Source organism: Nerophis ophidion, linkage group LG19, assembly GCF_033978795.1.
Source record: "Nerophis ophidion isolate RoL-2023_Sa linkage group LG19, RoL_Noph_v1.0, whole genome shotgun sequence".
In the NCBI taxonomy this organism is placed as follows: Eukaryota; Metazoa; Chordata; class Actinopteri; order Syngnathiformes; family Syngnathidae; genus Nerophis; species Nerophis ophidion.
The window spans coordinates 42,631,734-42,657,232 of NC_084629.1; the positions used below are offsets into that span (position 1 = coordinate 42,631,734).

Here is a 25,499-nt window from a genome sequence, read left to right on the forward strand (position 1 = left end):
AGAAGCTTTTATGTTTCAAAGAACATTTACAAATTCTTAACTTTCATGCAAGTGCAAAAATAAGTAATTTTCTGTTGAAATGAAATCCAAAATCCAAAATAAAAAAGTAAAGTGGGCTTGTGGAGTTCATCTTTTAGAACCGACTTGTGTTACACACTGACGTTTATTTAAAGGATATTTGTTCAGCATTTAATAATTATAAATGTATTATGTGTGCAGATGATACAAGTGTGTATTGTTCAGGAGAAGACTTGAAGTGTTGAGGATAATAGCGTTTTAGTTGATTCAGCCCAAAAAATGGATAAGTTATCTTTAATTGAGAAGAAAACTAAATGGATGGTGTTTAGTGGTGCAAGGACAAATTGTGAAGCAACATTAAAATGAAATCAAGTGGAAATTGATAGGGCATGTGAAACTAAATTCTTGGGAATAATATTTGATCATAAATGATGTTGGAAACCGCATATTGAATATATAAAGGGAAAAATATCCAAATCCATTGCTATTCTATATAAAGTAAAACTGAATAAGAAATGTCTGAATGTATTATATTATTCTTGTATTTTCCATATTTAACATATTGTGTTGAAGTTTGGGGAAATGTTTATAAAACAAACATAGACCCAATAATTACACTTCAAAAAAGGATAATATTTTCCTGAGGGAACTCTCCTGAAGGAATCAATAAAGTACTATTTATTTATTAGAATAACACACGAAGCGTGCTACTATAAACATACCAATTCATTATTTATAAGCTCTAATGTGTTAAAATGTTCAGATATTGTGTTTTTAAAAGCAATGGAAATGATGTTTAGAGTACAGAACAACAGCCTTCCAGATTGTATTCTTAGCTTTTTCCATTACGAGGAGAAAACTATCATTTGCGGGGATATTGATTTTTGAAATAGGTAAAGTAAAAAGGAATACAAAACACAAATGTATTTCAGTTTTAGGAGTTAAATGGTGGAACAAGCACAGTGATGCGTTGAAGACATGTGGTTCTTAGTTAAGGTTTAAGAAAATCTTGAAAGGTGAAGTAATAGAAAATTATAAAATATAGTAACAATTACTTTCATCCTATTGATTTTTTTAACGTGGATGTTGCAGGTAATCTTATTTTCAGTGAAGGTATAGGATAGGAGCAGCACGGTGGTGGAGGGGTTAGTGCATCTGCATCACTATATGAAGGTCCTGAGTAGTCTTGGATTCAATCACAGGCTCGGGATCTTTCTGTGTGGAGTTTGTATGTTCTCCCCGTGACTGTGTGGGTTCCCTCCGGGTACTCCGGCTTCTCCCACCTACAAAGACATGCATCCGGGGATAGGCCCCTCCCACCTACAAAGACATGCACCTGGGGATAGGTTGATTGGCAACACTAAATGGTCCCTAGTGTGTGAATGTTGTCTGTCTATCTGTGTTGGCCCTGTGATGAGGTGCCGACTTGTCCAGGGTGTACGACGCCTTCCGCCCGATTGTAGCTGAGCTAGGCATCAGCGCCCCCCACGATCCCAAAAGGGAATAAGCAGTAGAAAATGGATGGATGGATGGGTATAGATAGGCAAATATAAGCTTGGGCTTCAGCCTATTCCTTTTTCCGTCATTCTTTTTCTTTTCTTTTTGTCTGTAAATGTGTATGATTGTTAAATATGTATTATCTGTACTGTTAAACTGCTCACACAAAATAGTTGAGGGTTGATTATTTGATTGAAATAAACTTATTTCATTCTAAAGTCTCACGTCACCACTTGCATGAGCGAGGTTTGACCTTTAGTCTTATACTCCTCCTCAATATTTTGGGCTATTTAGTCAAACTAGGACTGGTAGGAACTAAAGGACATTTGACTTTAGATGTTCCCCTGCATTGAAGGCATTGGACATGCACTTACACTGCATCCAAAGTACCAAATAATTGGACTGCACTACACACTGCAGAGCTGTTAGGCAACTGCAGCTCAGATAATTAACACAGAGCGGTAAATACTCAGCATGAGTGATGCTTATGCTTTATTACACCACAATGGCAGTATCATGCCATTGTAAATGAGCTGGCAAATTATTTGGTGAATCCGAGAAGTGATCGGCTCTCTGCGATCTCTTGGACATTTAAATAATTCGGTCTTAGGCTAATACGCTCCTCAGCGGGGGCTCGGAGTTAAGCCACATTTACACGCTGCCTTGCCGGAGGATCATCCGGCGTGGGCAGGGGGCTGTATAATGACAACAACGCCGCAGGTTCAATTCTAACCGTCTGCAAACAAATTGTGGAAAATGATTGTCCTGCCCTTGCATGTGGCCTGCATTAATGTGGAAGCAGCTCTATAAAGTCAACTGACAGGAGAAGAAAAACAAAGCAACTTCAAGACAGCAGCAGGTCGACTGCTGCTCTGAGTGGGTGCTGTTTATCTGACACTTGGGGGTTCCATTTTCCGACCCCCGCAGGCCCCCGGCGGACGCACCTTCCGTGGCGACACGACGTGTAGACTGAGCCGTCCTCGCTGCCCACCACAAAATTGTTGACGTCTCCAAGAGGGAAGGACATGGAGGTGACGGCTACGGCTTTGGACTGCTTGAACACCAGCTCCATGCTGTCCTGTGAAGGGAGGCTTTTGTCAACACACACTCGGCCAAACACAAGCCATCAAATAACACTCTGTAGTCAACTGACAAGCTCAACTTTGACAATGTGTGGGTCCTGGCAGCATGGATGGAAGGACAAATCTAGACAAGCTTTCAAACTTGGAGGATGAATAAGAAAACAAATCAGAGTCCAAATGAAGGCATTTGGTCAACAGGATTGAAATTGACATAATATTTCACTGGAAACATCCTCTCAGTCATTCAGTTAACAGTGAGCCGCGAAAGGTTGAATCAAGGAAAGTGGACTCTTCCTGCTTGATGTAGACATTTCCCTTTTCGTACAAAAGGCTCCTTTGGTTCTAAAATGTCAGGTGTGGAATCTTCTTATTTATACCCCTGATGGGTGTGTTACCCAGGAGGAGTACACAAAAGGGTAGTTGTAATTTTTGCACGGAATGACTGGGGAACGACTTAATCCGGTGGCAAAGCAACTCAGTAATTAATGGCCACCCTTTAAAAGAAGAAACTGTTAATGACCATTTTTTTTATGATCAAGAAAAGAGTGCTCATGTCCATTTTGTGTTGAGCACCAGGTGTAAAATCCATCCATTTTCTACCGCTTATCCTTTTCAGTATCGCAGGGGGTGCTGGAGCCTATCTCAGCTGCATTTGGGCAGAAGGCGGCGTACATCCTGGACAAGTCGCCACCTCATCACAGGGCCAACACAGATAGACAGACAACATTCACACACTAGGGACCATTTAGTGTTGCCAATCAACCTATCCCCAGGTACATTTCTTTGGAGGTGGGAGCCTTATCTTTTTTAAACTAAACATACGAAGGATGCACCACTGCTTAAAGAAGAGTGCGACATGGTCACACTGCAAATCTACAACTTTTGAGCCAAGCTATGCAAAATTAATGGAGTGCCCAAATTAACTGGAAACGTCCGTGGCCAGACGTCCATGGAGTGAATCGCTACACTATTGATGATGACACATGCAGCACATCGCCGTACACTGCAGCGCATATGCTGCTGAGCTGGCTGTGTACAAAACAAAACATGAAATGTGGGCTAATACTGTAATATAATTGTCCATGTTTTCAGATTGGCGTTTTATCGCATTGTGTTGTGCATTACAAACTAAAACACGTTTCGTGCTGACTTAAAAGCTACCTTATCTCTCGCCGTGGTTAGCTTTTATGGCTAAAAATGTAGCACACCGATGTGTTAGTACACTAGAAAAAATAGTTCCTCAGTGGTCACTTTTATAACAACAATATTGCTACAGTTTGGTTACTATATAGGTTACCAAACTTAAATGAAATATTGTTGACGGCTTTTGAATACATTTTTAAAGTGATTTAGAGGTAGAATTAATTGCTCTCATTAGATGCACTGCTAGCTACCAAGTACGAGCCGATTTTATATGTTAGAGTGCGAAAAAACAACAACTTTTGTCTTGTTTCTCATGATTGTGAACAAGAGGCAAAATTACAAAAAAAGTGCAGTTCCCCTTTAAGGTTTTATGCTTTCCTAAGAGTACATATTCCACTGTGCATATTTAGTCAGTACCTGTGGCTGAGAGAGCATGTCCAGGCTCCAGGAGCACATCTTGCCATCAGTGGAGATGCTGATCAGGTTGTTGGCATTCTGGGTTCCAACCACATTGACGCAGTAGACTGGATGCTGCAGAGACAGCACAGCAGGAGAATGCAAGGAAGGCCAACACACGCAGACGTGTATACCGTACGTATAAACACACACATATATACAATCAAACGTTTACATACACTTGTAAAGAACATAATGTCATGGCTGTCTTGAGTTTCCAATTATTTCTACAACTGATTTTATTGTGATGTAGTGATTGGAGCACATACCTCTTGGTCACAAAAAACATTCATGAAGTTTGCTTCTTTTATGAATTTATTATGGCTCTACTGAAAATCTGCTGGGTCAAAAGTATACGTACAGCAATGTTAATATTTGCTTACATGTCCCTTGGCAAGTTTCACTGCAATAAGGCGCTTTTGGTAGCCATCCACAAGCTTCTGCTTCAATTTTTGACCACTCCTCTTGACAAAATTGGTGCAGTTCAGCTAAATGTGTTGGTTTTCTGATTTAGCCATTCCTTTACCACTTTTGAGGTGTGTTTGGGGACATTGTTCTGTTGGAAAACCCAACTGCGCCCAAGACCCAACCTCTGGGCTGATTATTTTAGTTTGTCCTGAAGAATTTGGAGGTAATCCTCCTTTTTCATTGTCCCATTTAAAGCACCAGTACCATTGGCAGCAAAATAGGTACAGAGCATAATACTACCACCTCCATGCTTGATGGTAGGAATGGTATTTCTGGAATCAAAGGCCTCACCGTTTCTCCTCTAAACATATTGCTGGGTATTGTGGCCAAACAGCTCCATTTGTGTTTAATCTGACATCACATGGAGAAAGATAATACCTTATGGAGGAAAGTTCTATGGTCAGATGAAAAAAAAATGAGCGGTTTGGCCACAATACCCAGCGATATATTTGGAGGAGAAAAGGCGAGGCCTTTAATCCTAGGAACACCATCCTAAAAAGGAGGATTAGCTCCAAATTCTTCAGGACAACCTAAAATCATCAGCCCGAAGTTTGGGTCTTGGGCACAGTTGGGTGTTCCAACAGGACAATGATTCCAAACACACCTCAAAAGTGGTAAAGGAATGGCTAAATCAGGCTAGAATGAAGGTTTTAGAATGGCCTTCCCAAAGTCCTGACTTAAACGTGTAGACAATGCTGAAGAAACAAGTCCATGTCAGAAAACCAACACATTTAGCTTAACTGCACCAATTTTGTCAAGAGGAGTGGTCAAAAATTGAAGCAGAAGCTTGTGGATGGCTACCAAAAGTGCCTTATTGCAGTGAAACTTTCCAAGGGACATGTAAACAAATATTAACATTGCTGTATGTATACTTTTGACCCAGCACATTTTCAGTGGAGCCATAATAAATTCATAAGAGAAGGAAACTTGACAAAAAATAACAGTTGTATAAATGATTGGATGTTCTCTCCACATGTATGTAAACTTTTGACCACAACTGTATATACGTATATATTTTTTTAAAGGTACCGTATGTGCCGCTGCAGACAGGGGAGTCCTCTGGACAGGGGTCCTTTTATTACTCCTGTTGTCCCACAGGACAATTTGGCCTGAGTATGTCCCCCCAACCACAACGTTTGGGTGGAACTTGGCGAATGCAGCAGACATAACGGCTGACTGTCAAAGAAAAGAGAAGGTGCTAATTAGTAATGATTATGACAGCAGTGTTCATATTGTCACAACACAAGTTAATAGTAGTAATACAGTAGTACCTCCTTCACCCCACTTTTTCGTCCGTTTTCAACACAAATGTTAGCCAAAATTTGACTGAGTTTTCATACGTTGTCTCGATTGTTGTACGGCCAATTATTGCACGTAACAAACTAGTCTGTTTGCCCGCTTTTTCTGTACAATCAAATATCCACACACAGAATCCCACGTCGCTGACTCATCTTTGTGCTTTTTTATTGAGTATGACAGCCAACTAATCCACCATCGTCCTAAAGACTCTCACACTAATATGTTAGATCCACTATGGACTGGACTCTCACACTATTATGTTAGATCCACTATGGACTGGACTCTCACACTATTATGTTAGATCCACTATGTACTGGACTCTCACTATTATGTTAGATCCACTATGGACTGGACTCTCACTATTATGTTAGATCCACTATGGACTGGACTCTCACTATTATGTTAGATCCACTATGGACTGGACTCTCAGAATATTATGTTAGATCCACTATGGACTGGACTCTCACTATTATGTTAGATCTACTATGGACTGGACTCTCACAATATTATGTTAGATCCACTATGGACTGGACTCTCACACTATTATGTTAGATCCACTATGGACTGGTGCAGACAACTGACAATAAAACCTAGTCCCTACACACCGGAGCTCTTGTAAAAAGAGCTCAGCAGCGCATGCACTTTTTGCGTCGGATGAAAAGAGCACAGCTCCCTCCCCCCATTCTCACCACATTCTACAGAGTCACTATAGAGAGCCTGCTGACCAACAGCATCTCTGTCTGGACTGGAGCCTGGAATGCCTCAGACTGGAAGTCTCTCCAGAGAGTAGTGAGGACGGCGGAAAAGATCATCAGGACTCCTCTTCCTCCTATCCAGGAGATCACAAAAAGCCGCTGCCTGACCCTGGGCTCAGAAAATCTGCAAAGACTCCTCCTACCCCCACCAAGGACTGTTTTCACTGCTGTACTCTAAAAAGAGGTTCCGCAGCCTCCGAAGCAGAACCTCCAGGTTCTGTAACAGGTCGTAAGACTCTTGAAGGCATCATAATTAAATTATCCCCTCAACTCCCCCCAAAATGGATTAACTCCATCCATCCATCCATCTTCTTCCGCTTATCCGAGGTCGGGTCACGGGGGCAACAGCCTAAGCAGGGAAACCCAGACTTCCCTTTCCCCAGCCACTTCATCTAGCTCTTCCGGGGGATCCCGAGGCGTTCCCAGGCCAGCCGGGAGACATAGTCTTCCCAACGTGTCCTGGGTCTTCTCCGTGGCCTCCTACCGGTTGGACGTGCCCTAAACACCTCCCTAGGGAGGCGTTCGGGTGGCATCCTGACCAGATGCCCGAACCACCTCATCTGGCTCCTCTCCATGTGGAGGAGCAGCGGCTTTACTTTGAGTTCCTCCCGGATGGCAGAGCTTCTCACCCTATCTCTAAGGGAGAGACCCGCCACCCGGCGGAGGAAACTCATTTTGGCCGCTTGTACCCGTGATCTTATCCTCTCGGTCATGACCCAAAGCTCATGACCATAGGTGAGGATGGGAACGTAGATCGACCGGTAAATTGAGAGCTTTGCCTTCCGGCTCAGCTCCTTCTTCACCACAACGGATCGGTACAACGTGGTACAATTGTGGAAATGGATTAACTCGCTGGAATAAAAAAGACAATACAACATACATCCATAACGTTGACCCATGTGAAAAAGTGCAATATATTTATCCGTACAGTAATCTATTTATTATATTTATATATATTTATTTATTTTATATACATATGTATATATTATTTGTATATATTTAATTATATATGCACCTTATTTTTTTTTTTATCCGGCACTACAGTGAGCTTATGTAACGAAATTTCGTTCTTATCTGTGCTGTAAAATTCAAATTTGAATGACAATAAAAAGGAAGTCTAAGTCTAAGTCAAAACAAAGCACCTTCCATAAAATGTAAATTAACTTAGGCACCTACAGCCACTGATCATAATAATACAAGTAATAGCTCAGAGGTTAAAAAGGAAGCGCATATTGGCACACGGAGCCCAAACAAGTTGTGCTGAAGAAAACATTTAGTCGGATTAGTGAGATCAGAATGTTCCGCGTTGATTTTGGGGACGTAAAAGGGTTAAAAAGAAAAACTATGCACATGAGGAAGATCATTCCAAATGCAACGAGACATTTGTGTTCACACTTCTGTGCAGTGGAGCCAGGCGACTACATCCGCTCTTTGGGCATCAACATGTGGTTGCACTCAAGTCGTCTTGCTAGAGTCGCCTGGAGGCAGACAGCATAATAAAGTTGGACAGCGCTGCTGCTGCTGAACACTACAAACTACCACACACACTTCAACTCTGCTGCAATTCTCTGATGGCATTCAAGGTCCTTTTCCGTGCTCTGGGAGCATGTGTGCACACAAAAGTGGTGGAGGTGGACGCCACAACACTGGGAATTAAGGTGGGGGGTGGAAGTGGGGGGGCGGGCAAGTCAGTATCGCTATCTATTTGTTGTGAAGGAAGTCACACGGGAGGATGAGTGGGAGAGACGAAATGTTTTCCGTACCTGACAGTGAAAGACATACTCCGGTGTGGCCTTCTTGTACTTCATGTTCCACACCAAAGCCACACCGTCTGGGTCGTGAGGCACGTCCACATTGTTGTTGTAGGAAGCAACCAGCAGTTCGGGATACTAGGGAGAGAATTAAATTAGTTAGTTGGGTTTGTGGGTGTTGGGAGTTTGGATTAGAGCTTTTAGGTTTGGCTCCGTGGTGCTGCCGAGTCCCTTCAAGAGTAATCATTTCCTTAAGATGTATGGCTTGTTTTTATTTCCTCTTATAAATTGGAACCTAAAGGAAACTGCAGCCTCTTAACAGAACCTGAGAACTTCATAAAAAAAATCATTCTCTGACTTAAATAAGATAAAGATTTGTGTTGCTTTGAATAATGAATGCAAAACATAGAGTTGGAATGCCCAATTACAAACAAGAAGGGTATGGATTTCCCACTGGGCAGCTAAATGCTGTGTACAAAAATCTGCCATTCAATCAGTGTCACAAGTCATTGCAGAATCATGCATGAAATAACTTTGGACGCCAAAGGAAACAAATCATTACGGTGTCTGACTGAGTGACAATTTGGGAGGGACATAACTTTAATTTCCTGAGGGACTTGTGGCTGAAGTAAATGCTGTCAAACTCTGGCTATGTCATCAGAAAACATTATATAGCTGGCCGAAGTTAAGTTGCTCCAACAGTCAATTAGCTGCACACTGAGTGATATGTATTTAGGCAAAGGAAGAAATGTACAGTATACTATATAGACATTAATGAATCACTGCAGGGCTACACAACTTTCCATCTGGGTATACAAGTTATGCGTACAGTGTGAAGGTACATTTAACATAGAGCAACATTTTTCAATGATGTTTTACTGAGATATATTCATACTTGCCAACCCTCCCGGATTTTCCAGGAGACTCCCGGAATTCAGCGCCCCTCCCGAAAACCTCCCGGGACAAATTTTTCTCCCGAAATTCAGGCGGAGCTGGAGGCCACGCCCCCTCCAGCTCCATGCGGACCTGAGTGACGTGTCGACAGCCTGTTTTCACGTCCGCTTTCCCACAATATAAACAGCATGTCTGCCCAAAGACATTATAACTGTAGAATGATCGAGGGCGAGTTCTTGGTTTCTTATGTGGTTTTATTGTTAGGCAGTTTCATTAACGTCCTCCCAGCGCGGTAACAACACACAACAACAGCAGTCCGTTTTTGTCTACCGTAAAGCAGTTTGTCTGCCGTAAACAGCAATGTTGTGACACTCTTAAACAGGACAATACTGCCATCTACTGTACATGCATATGTGACAATAACATCTACGGGTTTTAGAGAGTGCAGTGCCAACTGCGCACAAAACAAGGAGACGAAGCGGAAGAACGAGGAAGATACAGCATGTTCAGCATGGTTAGAAAAATAGCGACAGAGAGTAGAACAAGGATGGACAATTCAACTCTTAACTCAATGAGTAGATGAGTGTTAAGTGTATGTATAATAAATTTATATATATATAGATATATATATATAGCTAGAGTTCACTGAAAGTCAAGTATTTCTTATATATATATATATATATATATATATATATATATATATATATAAATAAATAAAATACTTGACTTGGTGAATTCTAGCTGTAAATATACTCCTCCCCTCTTAACCACGCCCCCGCCCCGACCACGCACCCCCAAACCCCCACCCAACCCCCCACCTCCTGAAATCAGAGGTCTCCAGGTTGGCAAGTATGGATATACTACAGTAAATGTGGGTTGAATCGTGACAAAGAGGGATACAAATTCCAACCTGAGGGGACCAGTCGAGGCAGGTGACAATACGATACTTGGACCAGCGCTCGTCTGTGAATTGTCTGTTGAGTGAAAGTTTTGCTCCGGCCTGGATTTCACTGTCGGAGAAAAGAGCAGCCCAACCATCAAACACATCTTTAAATGCCATGTGTACAATATCTTCTTAGCAAACAATTACCCCTCTTTTTCCTCCAGGTCGCGGCCACTGTAATCAAAGAAAAGGTCAACGTGCTCTGACAAAGCCCTCTCGATGATGCGAGTGCTGTGGTCGAAGAAATTCACAAAATCGTCCGAGTGCAGAATCTGGAGTTTCTCCTCCTCTGTCAACTCGTGGAGGATTACTGTGTGCAGAAAGAACTACGATAGATGAAATCACTTAATATTTGAGTCTTAGATATATCTATAAAATTGTATTTAAAATCTGCCTTGCTATTTGTCCCAATCCAGTTGGTTTTGCTATTTGCAGGTAAGAAATTATTGAAGAAAACATTTCAAATTCTCAGCTGGTAAATGAAAAACACCCTCTCTTAGAATGACTAAATCAGATAGATGGATTGGTCTTTATTGTCATTGCACAAGAACAATGAAACTTTGTTTTCAGCACAAACCCGTTCAAGTAGAAGAGGAACTCTGGTGGCTCGCCACGAGGCGGGGCCCAGTAAATGTATCACCTACAAGTAAAAAGTTTATCGCCAAATTTGCCAGCTGCTTCATTATGCCCATGACATCAGCAGACGGTGTTAAAAGAGCCTGGGAACAGGAAGTAAGAACAACAATACCCAAACAGCAATGGGAAGGGACACTCTCTCAATATCACAATTGCTCAATGAATAGCAGACATAGGCTCAGGCACTTTAAAGTCATTCAATTTCCATTACTCCAAAGTCTTATTTCACAAATGTTATCCTGATACATCTCCACTTTGTGATAAATGTCAATCAGCTGAAGGATCACTGTCTCATTTGTTTTGGGAACGTCCAATTATTCAACTATTCTGGTCCAGCATCATCATCTTTTACTCGGGGGGTACATCAGAGAAAACTTGTCCCTGACAGGGATATCATTTTGTTTGGGTGGTCTTCAGAAACACAAAATATATTACAGCTGTGTTGCTTCTCGGGACGGTTCTGGCCAAAAGACTCATTCTCAGCGTAGAAAAGCTGACCTGCACCCAACTTCAGGAACTGCTTAAATGAACTTATGAAGGGAATGACTCTTGAAAAAATAAGATTTCTACAAACTCTACAAATATGAATGAATGGGAACTAACCTGGAAGCCTTTATTGACATATATTGAATCATAACGCAAGACATTTAAAAAAATGCTCATATCTTTTTTGTAATTTAATCATTTTTTATTATTTAATTATTTTTTGTATCGTTCCACACCACTATTTATTTTTTGTGTCACTTTTGATAGGGTTTTGTCACGGTTTACTTGCTGTTTTTTGTGATTTTTAATTTATTTTAATTTTTTTTGCATCTGATGAAGCCACGAAAATGTGACTTTGTTTTTTTTTTAAATGTGAACGGTGGAGAGATCCTCAGGAAGTGATCCAGCAATCACTTCCTGAGGATCCTTGATGCTGGGGAATATTCATCCATCTTGCTATGGTCTGGATTGTCTGCTGATCCTGAGCCAGTGCAGGATGGACGGACATATACAATATGTATACAAAATGTGATTTTTACTGTAAAATTCTATAAAATATATTTGCAAAAAAAATAAAATAAAAATAAAAAATTGGCCTGTTTAGCGTGAGCATGCTAACAGTTTGCATGTTAACAAGTTGACCGAATTCCATGATTATTAGATTTGAAGGCAAAATAAATAGCTAGCATGTTCTAATATTATGTGAACCGTTAGCGTACTTCCAAGATGTTAATGAGATACAAAATCAGCTGAGATGCTGGTATAAAAAGTTAGCATTCAATTACATTATGCATGTGGGTAAAAACCTGTGATTAATCATGACTAATCGAAATGCATATGCTTTGATTATTAGATTTTTTTATGTACCTTCTTGCTTCAAAATCATAAATAAATATGACAAGCAGATATTTAACTATTTTTGTTATCCCACAAAAATAGTTTTGGACTACAGTATATAATAATTTAATTGGCATAATTAGATATTAAAATTTAAAATATGCATTATTTTGGTCAACATTAAAAGAATTAATGCATTTAGTAAAATAAAAAAGAAAACAAAAAAAAGGTTTTATTGAAACCTATTTTTTCCTGGCTTTTACTGGCCACTTAAAATTATGTGGTGGGCCTTGAGTTTGACACCTGTGCCTTAAAAGTAAAAGATATTTGCAAAATTAAGTTAAATATGATTTTTTCTGTACATACTTAGATTTTCTAAAATACCAGCATAAAACGTGCTAACATGGGGACATGTGGCATACTTCCAAAATGGCACAAAGTACTGAAATTCATGATTATGTTCAATTGTATAAAATGTGCTAAAATGCTAGCATAAAATGTTAGCGTAATAACATGGGAACGGTTAACATACTTCCAAGTAACGAAAGCGCCATACAAACAGAATTCCCTTTATGTCAGATGAGCAGTAATCGTACAATACCTTCCTCCTCCTCTTTTTGGTCAGGCTTTTCAATTTGAATCTCCACTACTGGCTGAGGGGGAGTAACTTCTTCCTCTTCTTCCTCATCTGTTGATCACAATGAATGGTGAGGATAGTACAATTGCATGCATTTGTTGAATGTTTTCTAGCAACATGTAGACTGTACATAAGTGATTATATGTTCATGCCTCCATAGAAGCACAAAGTCCCACACCAATTTTCACCTTTCTTTCACATGCGCTATTTTCTTCTTTCAGTGAAAGCGTCTCCCAGTGATTGCTTGGAGGCACTGCAAAAGACTGGATTTTCATCTGCCTTGCATTGGTTAAGTTTGTCAGGCACAATGTTGCCTTTCACAGAGATGGCACGTCTGTAAAGCGGAGCGCTTGTCATTTGTGTTAAACGGACACAGCACAGCGGGTGTCTTGTTGTCCCGTTTTTCCCAGCTGTTAATGAGCCTGCAGCCATTCAAAGACTAGCCTAGTTGTCAGTGTGGCTCTTTGCTCTGTGTCTGCTTGGCCTCCTCTAAGGCAACGGGGCAACAGGGCAGGCGGGGGGCTTAGCAGGTGCCCGGGAGCATCCCATTGGTGCAGCCGGATGGCGGCGTGGTGCAAAAGCAGATGGTGATGACGGGATTGTCTTGTACTCTTCAGAGGTGGCATGGGGATGGGCACAGAGGTTTTCCGCCTGGCTGCTCCGAGACAAGCGTTCCCCCGCCCCTGAACGGCAAGTCTGTGTAATTACCATCCTAGCAGGAGGTCCTGAAACTTCTATTCAAGCGCAGATAATGTACAACAAACTGCAGCACAGTCCAGCTGGCCAACTGCACACTGGTTGTAGCTCAAAGCATGTGGAAACACTCTTTCAAAAGACCTCTCTTCGAGACAGTATATAGCCCACACTTTGAATGTGTGCAATACAAGAAGACGAAAATACAGGCGGTTTTCTTAGCCTTGAAGGCTAATCCAAGGCCACAAGATGTCCTTCCCACTGAGATAATCTAAATGATAATGTCATCTGTCACTTTGTCCATAACGGGATTTTTCCCCTTTCTAAGATGGAAGAGCATCTCGAAGGAAGGACATTATTTGGCCCGCTGATGAGTTTACTGGTTTGATGACACGTGCCATTTCAATGTACGCTCTGCAACCAACATGAGAAGGTTAAAATCTTTCCTTTCAAGGGCCTCAATCAGGCTTAGAGGAAAACAGTAATCACTGTCTTTCAGCTGGACCCGACCGTGCTCGTCAGCCCCTTTCCCCGGCGAGGCAGCCGGAGCAATCAACCTGACAGGCATTAGCAGCGGATAGACAATCTGAAAATAAAGGGTATAATGCACCTGCCAGCCAAAATGGCCATTTTGAGAAAAGCTAGTGATCCTGGTGACCCCACTGGGGATGTGTATGGGGGGCCAGGGGGGATGGGGTAGTGGGGGTTACATTTACCAGAATATACCCTGATCATCCACATCCTATATACCGACACCTCCTCTAAAGGAAGGCCCAATTATGGATTTTGCACCACTTAAGGAATAAAAGCTTTCTGGGGGGGAAGAGGCAGCCGGGGCTAAGAGGGGGTTGTGGTCTTATCCTTTATACAACAAATCAAGGCAAACATGGCGAGTGATGTACAAGAATACAACTCAACGACCTTTGCTCTGTGCTGCAGGTGTCTTCCTCTTCCTCGGGAACTACACAGCACTAAAGTCTCAAAAGCGGCGCGTGCAAACCACTTGGCAAAGACTTTTTACTTTGCAACCTCTGCCACCAAAGCTAATCACCGAAGCGCGCGGTGAGGAAGATCATTTCTTCTACCTCCAAAGACGAGGCTTTGAACACCACTTTCTTCCAAATGGCACATGTAAATAAACATTGGCGGATCACAGCTAAACCAACATCATTGGCCTGATACCTTTGTTTAGCAGACCAAATATCGTGACCTTAGGACAGGGGTAGGGAACCTATGGCTCTAGAGCCATAGGTTCTTTTGTGGACTGCATCCGGCTCTCTGATAAATCTGACCTGACGTTGCTTAACACGATAAGTAATGAATAATTCCACTTGTAATCACAGTGTTAAAAATAATGTTAAAATTATAAAACATTCTCATGCATTTTTAATCCATCCATCTGTTTTCTACCGCACCTGTTAAAGAAGTTGCGCTAATGGTAAGAAGGTATTTATTTATTATTGGTTAGTGTGGGGCTTGCCCTCATGGGGGTTCTTCAGACCCCCAAGGACCGACATGAGAGCCTGTTTCAGGGTAACAATATTGTTTTATTTTTCAATAAGTCTCAGTTGCTTTCCAGCGATATTATTTCCAGCCCCAACCCAGTCTCTCCTCCTGGCTGCTGCTTATAACAGAGCGACAGGTGATTAGACAGGTGGGCCCTCTACGCACCTGTCGCTGCAGGCCTACAGGCCACGACCCCTCCACAGTTAGCTTCAGAATAACAATGTTATTACAAAGAATAAGAGACCTGTTATACTCTAGAAATGTTGGTCTTACTTAAAAAGGCACGTTTTTAGTTGTGTTCAGTGTTTAAAAAAAATATTATACGGCTCTTACGGAAATATATTTTAAAATATTTGGCTTTTTGGCTCTCTCAGCCAAAAAGGTTCCCAACCCCTGCCTTAGGAGAACAAAAGTATTGGGACACATAGCAATTACAGCTCCAGGTAGAAAAAAGGGTCTGAGGGAATTTGAACCATTCATCGAAATAGGTCAGAGGTCACTGATGTCAGGCTCACAACCTCTTTTGTAGTTCTGCCCAAAGGTAACCAAAACTCTTGACTCAAAACTCAACCAAACAATTGACTATACACACTTATTCCTAGGATCCAATAGGGATCCGCTCATAAACGTATCATAAGTCAATCAATTAATTAATAATAATAATTAATCAATATATTTTACCATGAATTGATTAACGTGGACCCCGACTTAAACAAGTTGAAAAACTTATTCGGGTGTTACCATTTAGTGGTCAATTGTACTGAATATGTACTGAACTGTGCAATCTACTAATAAAACTATCAATCAATCAATCAATTATGCTTTCAATGTGGGAAATCTTTTAACACCTTCATATCTATCTATAGACATAAAGTTTGCATGTTTTGTCAAATAACAGTTTTTTATTAATAAATGGAAAAATGCAAAATACACAATATTTCTAGAAAAAGGTTGCAGAGTGGAAGATTTGATAATTAGGCATTGTGACACACATTGATTTTGATACAGTGGGAAAAATTATTATTTTTACAAAGTCTACTGAGCTAAAATGAGAGAGAAAGCAGGCAGGACTTGGTTGAGTTCATTAAGTTCAAACAAATCCTTTATATACAATACAAGCACACACCTTCTCATTCAATCTTTATTTCCATGACTATTTACATTGTAGATTGTCACATCAAAACTATGAATGAACACATGTGCAGTTATGTACTTAACAAGAAAAAGGGAAAATAACTGAAAACATGTTTTATATTATAGTTTCTTCAAAATAACCACCCTTTGCTCTGATTACTGCTTTGTTCACTCTTGGCATTCTCTCCATGAGCTTCAAGAAGTAGTCACCTGAAATGGTTTTCACTTCACAGGTGTGTTTGAAGCTCATGGAGAGAATGCCATAGTTGTGACTATCTACAATGTAAATAGTCATGAAAATAAAGAAAACGCATTTAATGAGGAGAAGGTGTGTCCAAACTTTTGACCTGTACTGTACATCTGCCATGTTTTAGATAACGGCTCTGGTAGGAGGCCACGGGGAAGACCCAGGACACGTTGGGAAGACTATGTCTCCCGGCTGGCCTGGGAACGCCTCGGGATCCCCCGGGAAGAGCTAGACGAAGTGGCTGGAGAGAGGGAAGTCTGGGCTTCCCTGCTTAGGCTGCTGCCCCCGCGACCCGACCTCGGATAAGCGGAAGATGATGGATGGATGGATGGATGGATGGCTCAAGATCATTTTCATTGCAGTTGAGTGGTTTAATCGCAGTTTAACTCATCTACGCTCATCAAAGCTCTGAGTATTATGCTCATGATTTGCAGGCGATTAAAGTGGACCCAATCATACCAAAACAATACTTTCTTGTTTTTCCAATTGGCAAGAATGTGAATGATTCCGTTTTTATGGAAGACATAATTGCAGTCTGTTCAAAAAGTTGTTTTATGGTATCAATGGGGCGGAACATGTGTATACATTGTTTATTTCATATCCAAACAACTTTGCAATCAAAAACACAATGCAATTTTCCATCCATCCATCCATTTCCTACCGCATATTCCCTTTGGGGTCGCTGGAGCCTATCACAGCTACAACCTGGACAAGTCGCCCCCTCATCGCAGGGCCAACACAGATAGACAGACAACATTCACACTCACATTCACACACTAAGGACCATCCATCCATCCATTTTCTACCGCTTATTCCCTTTCGGGGTCGCGGGGGGTGCTGGCACCTATCTCAGCTACAATCGGGCGGAAGGCGGGGTACACCCTGGACAAGTCGCCACCTCATCACAGGGCCAACACAGATAGACAGACAACATTCACACTCACATTCACACACTAGGGCCAATTTTTAGTGTTGCCAATCAACCTATCCCCAGGTGCATGTCTTTGGAAGTGGGAGGAAGCCGGAGTACCCGGAGGGAACCCACGCATTCACGGGGAGAACATGCAAACTCCACACAGAAAGATCCCGAACCTGGATTTGAACCCAGGACTGCAGGAACTTCGTATTGCACTAAGGACCATTTAGTGTAATTTTTTTTATTTTTTTTAATATTTCAGACTGCTAACCTTCAAACTGAACAATCATATCAAATAAGGAACACAGGTAATGCCTGTTTTGGGCCCTTGGACGTGCACAAGGGTAAAGCTTCGTCTTGTGCACTGTGTAACAGCCATGCTGGAAACTGAAAAAAGGGTCTTCTTAAATAGATCTTGGTTACAGCTCTTAATTAAAGAGGGGTTATATGCTGCACTTGTGCAAAACTGAGGGTGGAATCACACTGACGTGCAATAATAAATAAATCCTAATGAGTGATTGCCTCCATCTCTACATACATTAGGTATTGTATGCTTTGAGTACATAACAACCAACCTCATTTTGAAGTGGCATTGAAAAAGACCGCTAAGGGCTTTTGTGATTTGCAGTTGTGACATTGCTCTGAATCAAAAATTATAAAAAAAAAAATCCCATTTCATTAAATACTAGATTTGTCAAGCTTTTTGTAGACACACCTACATTCTGCATCACTAGCCTACTCTGCAGCAATGTACCTAAGTCAGCAACTACAGCCACTTGTTAAAAACTGCGTACTAATTGTCAAGCATTCCTGCAGAGACAGAGCAATTCCCCAACCAATTGATGATTTTCTTAAAACTGGCAAAAAAAATGACTCCATTTAAAAACAACAAGATTTTTCCCTAACTTGAAAACAAAAAAAAGATGACATATACCGTATTTCCTTGAATTGCCGCCGGGCATATAGTATGCGCCTGCCTTGAATTACTGCCGGGTCAAACTCGCTTCACAAAATAATTAGCGCATGCTTAGTATTGCTGCCGGGTCAAACTCGTGACACTTTCCCTGTCATCATTTTTAAAATGGAGGAGGCTGATTTCAATACTGGTTATTTGAAATCGCATAAAGGGAAGAAGATTAAGAGCTATTCAGTAGGATTTAAAGTCCAAGGTCCAAGAATACCGTATGCTAAAAAGAACAGTAAGCAGCTATGTTTCATTAATATACCAGTGGAGCCGACGGTCCGACAGACAGGCAGGGCACGCTGGAGCCCAGCCCAAGATGGCGGCGAGGAGACGGCAAGCGAGCGGAGTGGAGGAGCAGAAGAGTGACCTGGACTGAGGTTTTATTGAAAAATAAACAAAGTCAAACTGCTCAAGCCATGTCCTTCCTTGGTGGTCCTGGGAACCCGCAAGACGACGGCTTGAGACCGTCACAATACCGTAGCTGCGTCTGTCAAATATGAGTCATTAAATGACTCCCCCCGCCTGGTGGTAGAGGGCGCTAGTGATCCTTCTTGCGACTACTCGGCTGCAGAAGAAGTGACAATGAGTGACGTGAATTGTGTTGGGACGGATATGACGCGGCGGGGAGCACAACGGACCTTTTAGGACGTAACACCTATCCTGGCTATGTAAACAACCGGGCTGAAATAAAGCATGTTGCAGTCCTAAATACCCAGTGTATTATTTATACAATAACACTTCCTGGTGGCAGCGGTGGGGCAAAGAGATCACCCACGGAGCAGAACGGGAGGGGGAGTTGTCCGAGGAAAATTCTGCCGTCGCCCCCGCACTTGAGGAGCCAAGCTAACTGATAGCAGCGGTCTGATAGCAATTTTCTAAACTGGACTTTCAATCGAAGCAGGAGGTAATAAAGGAAGATCTCCATCGAGACAGAGAGACTTTTAAAACTGAAGAAAGATAAGGAAGACTTCTATAAACAAGTTACCCATGCTTTGGATCAGAAAGAGCCGCGCATGGACTTCATTTTTAAGTAAAGGTAAGACCATAATAACGTTTTTTATTATTAAATGAGCTTTTCATGATGGTATCCTTACATCACACTCAAATTTTTACTGCATGCCTTTGGTAAGTGCCGGAATGAGAAGGGGTTTTAAAATGATTAGCGCTTGCTTACTTTTACTGCAAGCCTTTGGTAAACGCAGGAGTGAGAAGAGGTTTTAAATTAATTAGCGCCCCCGGTAATTGAGTTGACTTGGGCTGACTGGTCACCAAGTTATTGCTTGCGCAAACGTCCCCTCCTTGTCAGTTGCCAGTTGAATCAACCCAAAGTCTTTTACTTCTTTCATCACAACGCCGTGCACTGCGACAGGGCAATTTTTCGGCGTGCAGGAGGCTCCCTCTAATGCCACCGCCCGCTGACCTTGAGAGTGCCTCGCTGTCGCCTCCTTTTGACAACATGATAAATCGCTCAATCAGAAAACAGGCCTGACGCTAGACTGCACATCAGAAACGCGCAGAGGGGAGCGAGCAAGCGGCGAGGTGGATGGAGGCCTCATCCAGTGGCAAAAAAAAAATGATAGTGCAAAAATGCACAGTGTCACCAAATGTGTTTTGTTATGTGCGGCGAAGGGAGAAGACAGGGAAGCAAGGGAGTTGATGAAATGATTACATAGCGGTGGCGAGGAAAAGTGGGCCCTGTGCTGAACAGCTGGCAGAAACCATCGCTGTTTAACAGAGTTTTACAATGCCTATTAAAGTCCAGAGCCAAGAGGATTTCTCACGAGCTTCCTCTTTCACTGGGCCATCTCAGAGATGACAACACTTGACCCAACAAGCAAGATGATGTGTACACTGTTTAAAGTCCTAAGTAGGCTTTCAGGGCTTCTAAAAAGGATATGTCCACTGATGCAAGTAACTCAAGCAGACAGCCAAAATTACAGACTTGTACTAGACGGTGAACTTGCAAAATCTGAGTAGTTTGGACATCTCTTGGAGAGGAGAGGCCAATGGAATATCTAAACAAAAGATGTGCTCATCATGTGGATACGTGAACATTCCCAAATATTCTCACATACATATTGTTTCATTTCAGCTCACCATCACATGCCTCGTGCTTTTTATCTTCCTTGGTAATCTTATTTCTCCTTCCTGTCTGCGTTTTTCTCACGCAGCTCATTAACTCAACTTAAGATGAGTTGGCCTCAAACCTGAATGACGGTTTTAGAGGAGTGAAACTTGTCTGAATTTAAATTGCTGCACCAAATATTGCGTTTCCTAGGCCTCATTTAACTTTACGAATCACTTCCAACACAGATTTGTGGGCTCATGACGAACAAAAGGACTGCAGCGTGCTCTTTCTGCAGCGGAATAAAAAGTAGCTCCTAAATGGTGCTATCCTTTTACAAACCCCAAAAACAGTGAAGTTGTCACGTTTTGTAAATGGTAAATAAAAACAGAATACAATCATTTGCAAATCTTTCTCAATTAAATAGACTGCAAAGACAAGAGATTTAATATTCACACTGAGAAAGTTCATATTCTTTTGCAAATATTAGCTCGTTTGGAATTTGATGCCTGCAACATGTTTCAAAAAAGCTGGCACAAGTGGCAAAAAAGAGTGAGAAAGTTGAGGAATGCTCACCAAAGACTTATGCGGAACATCCCACAGGTGAACAGGCTAATTGGGAACAGGTGGGTGCCATGATTGGCTATAAAAGCAGCTTCCATGAAATGCTCACTCATTCACAATCAAGGACGGGGCGAGGGTCACCACTTTGTCAACAAATGCCTGAGCAAATTGTGTAAGAACATCTTTTCTTAACAGTGGCAAGGCTGAAAACCAACATTGAATGCCTGTATAATGCAGTATCCCTCGGGCGATACTGCATCAAAAAGCAACATCAGTGTGTAAAGCATATCACACCCCATGGGCTCAGGAACACTTCAGAAAACCACTGTCAGTAAGTGCAGTTGGTTGCTACATCTGTAAGTGCAAGTTAAAACTCTATTATGCCAAACAAAAGCCATTTATCAACAACACCCAGAAATGCCGCCAGCTTAGCTGGGCCCGAGCTAATCTAAGATGGACTAGTGCAAAGTGTAAAAGTGTTCTGTGGTCTGACCAGTCCACATCGCGAATTGTTTTTGGAAACTGAGGAAAAGAACCATTCAGACTGTTCTAGGCCCAAAGTGTGAAAGTCAGCATGTGTGATGGTATGGGGGTGTATTAGTGGCCAAGGCATGGCTAACTTACACATCTGTGAAGGCACCATTAATGCTGAATGGTCCATACAGCTTTTGGAGCAACATATGTTGCCATTCAAGCAACGTTATCATGGACGCCCCTGCTTATTTCAGCAAGACAATACCAAGCCACGTGTTACAACAGCGTGGCTTCCTAGTAAAATAGTGCGGGTGCTAGACTGGCCAGCCTGTAGTCCAGACCTGTCTCCCATTGAAAATGTGTGGCGCATTACGAAGGCTAAAATACCACAACTTAAGCTGTACATCAAGCAAGAATGGAAATAATTCCACCTGAAAAACTTCAAAAACTGGTCTCCTCAGTTTACAGAGTGTTGTTAAAAGGAAAGGTCATGTAACACAGTGGTAAAAATGCCCCTGTAACAACTTTTTTGCAAAGTTTAGCTGCCATTAAACTCCAAGTTAATGATTATTTGCAAAAAAAATTCAGTTTCTCAGTTCGAACAGTAAATATCTTGTCTTTGCAGTCTATTCAATCGAATATAAGTTGAAAAGGATTTACAAATCAATGGTTTCCCTTTTTATTTACCATTTACTTAGTGTGCCAACTTCACTGCTTTTGTCTTTTGTACAGTAATCCCTCATCTATCGCTGTTTACTGGTTCCAGACATGAATGCAGTAAATGAATTTCAGCCAAAAAAGGATTCAATTATTATAAATCAAACATTTTAATAGCTAGAGCATACAAAAACTCTTTATTATCGTCTAAATACATTTTTCAACATTATGATAGTTCTCTAGCCATGAACAAACACCTTTTAGTCACCTGCACAATATTTTAATCCTATATAAGAATGCTGCCTGAGGCTAAACCAATCAGTGGCCACAATACTGAACACTGTGCTCGGATTGGTTTGGTCTCATCTATATTACTGTACGACTAGATCAGTTAATTGTGAGGAATTTAGCTTGCGTTATCTCAACAATAATAGACACGAGGGATGGGAGACATTATTCTTTTCCTAATGATTAAATCGTTTTTTGCACTACGTAAGACCCATTATGTCGATCGCGAGCTACCGGTCGACTGCGGAGGTTGTCAGTCGATCGCGAGGCATTAAAAAAAATCAGCGATCATCAATCTTCACGATGACATCACTTTTGTCACTTGATTGACACACACGGCACCTGAGGATCTTGTAAGAGGACGCTGGCTGCTGCGAGCTCAGTATGAAAAAAAATCGACTGGCAGGAACGCAAGAAGCTATTTGTATTCAACAAAATCTCTCGCCGTACTGGCCGTCAAAACTGTAAAGATTTTATTGTAAAGACAGTTCCTGTCTTTACAATAAAAGTTCTTTTCCACCCTGGCTGTGCCAACTAGCGTATAAAACCTAGAAAGCTAAGGAGTTTACTCCCATGTATTTCTTGTAAAGTAAACAAAAAGGATTATGAAAGCTGGACAAATATGAAGTAAAAAAACAACAATTTCCATTTGGTATTGGAAAGAGAAAATAACTTTTCCCCCCTCCACAATGTAAAATCGAAGTTATGGAACTTAGCACCGCTGTAAATCATGTCTGGTTCCAATCAATGCAAGTCATCATAAGAAGGTAATACCTACCTATATTATTGTCTTCACGAAAGAAGGTAATATTTATGCTTTAAACATGCTTGTAATTTTATTAAACACCTTTAACATGTTAACAGAAATCATCCATTATATATGTATATACACACTGAATACATACAAACACACCCACACACATTTACATACATACATATCCATAGTACACACTCACACACAGAAAAAACGCAAATATATACACAAACACTTAAATATATATATGTGTGTGTGTGTGTGTGTGTGTATGTATATATATGTGTATATGTATACATATACATATACATATATACATATATATATTTATTTATTAGGGCTGCAAATCTTTGAGTGTCACAGATTCGATTCAATATCGATTCTTGGGCTCGCCATTTGATAATATATCGATTTTTTTGATTCAACGCGATTCTCGATTCAAAAACGATATTTTTCCGATTCAAAAGGAGTCTGTATTCATTCAATAGATAGGATTTTAGCAGGATCTACCCCAGTCTGCTGACATGCTAACAGAGTAGTAGATTTTAAAAAAAAAAGCTTTAATAATTGTAAAGGACAATGTTTTATCAACTGATTGCAATAATGTAAATTAGTTTTAACTATTAAAGGAACCAAAAATATGACTTATCTTATCTTTGTGAAAACATTGGACACAGTGTGTTGTCAAGCTTATGAGATGCCATGCAAGTGTAAGCCACTGTGACACTATTGTTCTTTTTTAATTATTTTTATAAATGTCTAATGATAATGTCAATGAGGGATTTTTAATCACTGCTATGCTGAAATTATAACTAATATTGATACTGTTGTTGATTATATTCATTTTTGTTTCATTACTTTTGGTTTGTTCTGTGTGGTGTTTGTGTCTCCTCTCAATTGCTCTGTTTATTGCAGTTCTGAGTGTTGCTGGCTCAGGTTTGGTTTTGGAATTGGATTGCATTGTTATGGTATTGTTGTGTAGTGGATTGATTAAAAAAAAAAAGAGAATCGATTCTGAATCGCACAACGGATTTGGTTTCGTATTCGAATCGATTTTTCCCCACACCCCTAATATAAATATAAATATATATATATATATATATATATATATATACATATATGTATATGTATATATATATATATATACACACACACACACACACCCAAATACATAAACACATACAAACACTGTATATGTAAGTGTGTTAATATAAACGCAACACTTTTGTTTTTGCTCCCATTTCTTATGAGTTGAACTCAAAGATCTACCAAAACTTTTACTATATACACAAAATACCTATTCCTCTCAAATATTGCTCACGAATATGTCAATCTCTGTTAGTGAGCACCCCCGAACTGTGAACCATCACTGTAGACACTTATCACCTCTGTTCACTAAAGACACTTAACTGCTGCTGTGACCCAAAGTCGCCTCCATATTTATACTGTTGACTGTCAATCAGAATGTGCAATAATGTTATGTTATTTACTGTGCCTTGTATATAACATTTTTATTTTTACTTTTTATTTTCATATTTTTAGCCAAGTACCGTGTGACTTTTTGAAGGGTGGACTAGCAAAGTAAGATTTTCTGTCTGTTTAACTGTGCATATGACTATAAAACAATCTTGAATCTTTCTTCTTTGCCAAGATAATCCATCCTGCTTCACAGGTGTGCCACATCAAGATGCTGATTAAATAGCATGATTATTGCACAGGTGTGTTTGGGATAAAGCGTGTACCAGTTCCAGCCACAGCCATTGAAGAGGAACATACAAACATTCCACAGGCCACAATCAAAAACCTGATCAACTCTTTGCGAAGGAGATAGGTTGCACTGCGTGAGGCAAATGTTAATCACACCAGATACTGACTGCTTTTCTAACCTCGCCAGACCCCAATAAACCCCGAGTGGCTTTGGTGGGCAGCCTTAGGCACCCCTGTGCAATAATCTTGCTGTTTAATCAGCATTTTGATATGCCACTCCTGTGATGAGATTGACTATCTTGGCATAGAAGAAGTGCGCACTAACAAAAGATTTAGAGGGATTTGTGAACAATGTTTGAGAGGAATAGGTCTTTTGCGTGTACAATAAAAGGTTTAGATATTTGAGATCAGCTCATGAAAATGGGAGCAAAAAAAAGTGGTGTGTTTGGAACGTGGCTGCAGTTCACTTGCTACTGATAAGCAGAAATGGACAAAAGGAAGTCTGACTTCTGGAAATATTAGGTTCAAAGCCATGGCCCGACAAGAAAGGACCGTTTTGCTCTGTGAGAAGTGGTGACATCCCTGCAACTAACACCTGCTTTTGAGAGGTGGGTGGTGCTTCACTCCC

At 40.9% G+C, this 25,499-nt stretch overlaps 1 protein-coding gene across 2 annotated transcripts in view; it reads right to left on the bottom strand.

Annotated features, from left to right (window-relative positions):
* LOC133538422 (dynein, cytoplasmic 1, intermediate chain 2a-like) overlaps nucleotides 1-25,499 on the bottom strand; it is a 49,870-nt gene that overhangs the window by 10,184 nt on the left and 14,187 nt on the right. For both annotated transcript variants that reach the window (XM_061880044.1, XM_061880042.1), the window contains 7 exons: nucleotides 12,867-12,953; nucleotides 10,454-10,616; nucleotides 10,274-10,373; nucleotides 8,482-8,607; nucleotides 5,694-5,840; nucleotides 4,158-4,271; nucleotides 2,460-2,593 (listed from right to left, as the gene is read on the bottom strand). In XM_061880044.1, the coding sequence (XP_061736028.1) occupies nucleotides 2,460-2,593; nucleotides 4,158-4,271; nucleotides 5,694-5,840; nucleotides 8,482-8,607; nucleotides 10,274-10,373; nucleotides 10,454-10,616; nucleotides 12,867-12,953 (871 nt within the window). The remainder of the gene's footprint in view (nucleotides 1-2,459; nucleotides 2,594-4,157; nucleotides 4,272-5,693; nucleotides 5,841-8,481; nucleotides 8,608-10,273; nucleotides 10,374-10,453; nucleotides 10,617-12,866; nucleotides 12,954-25,499) is intronic.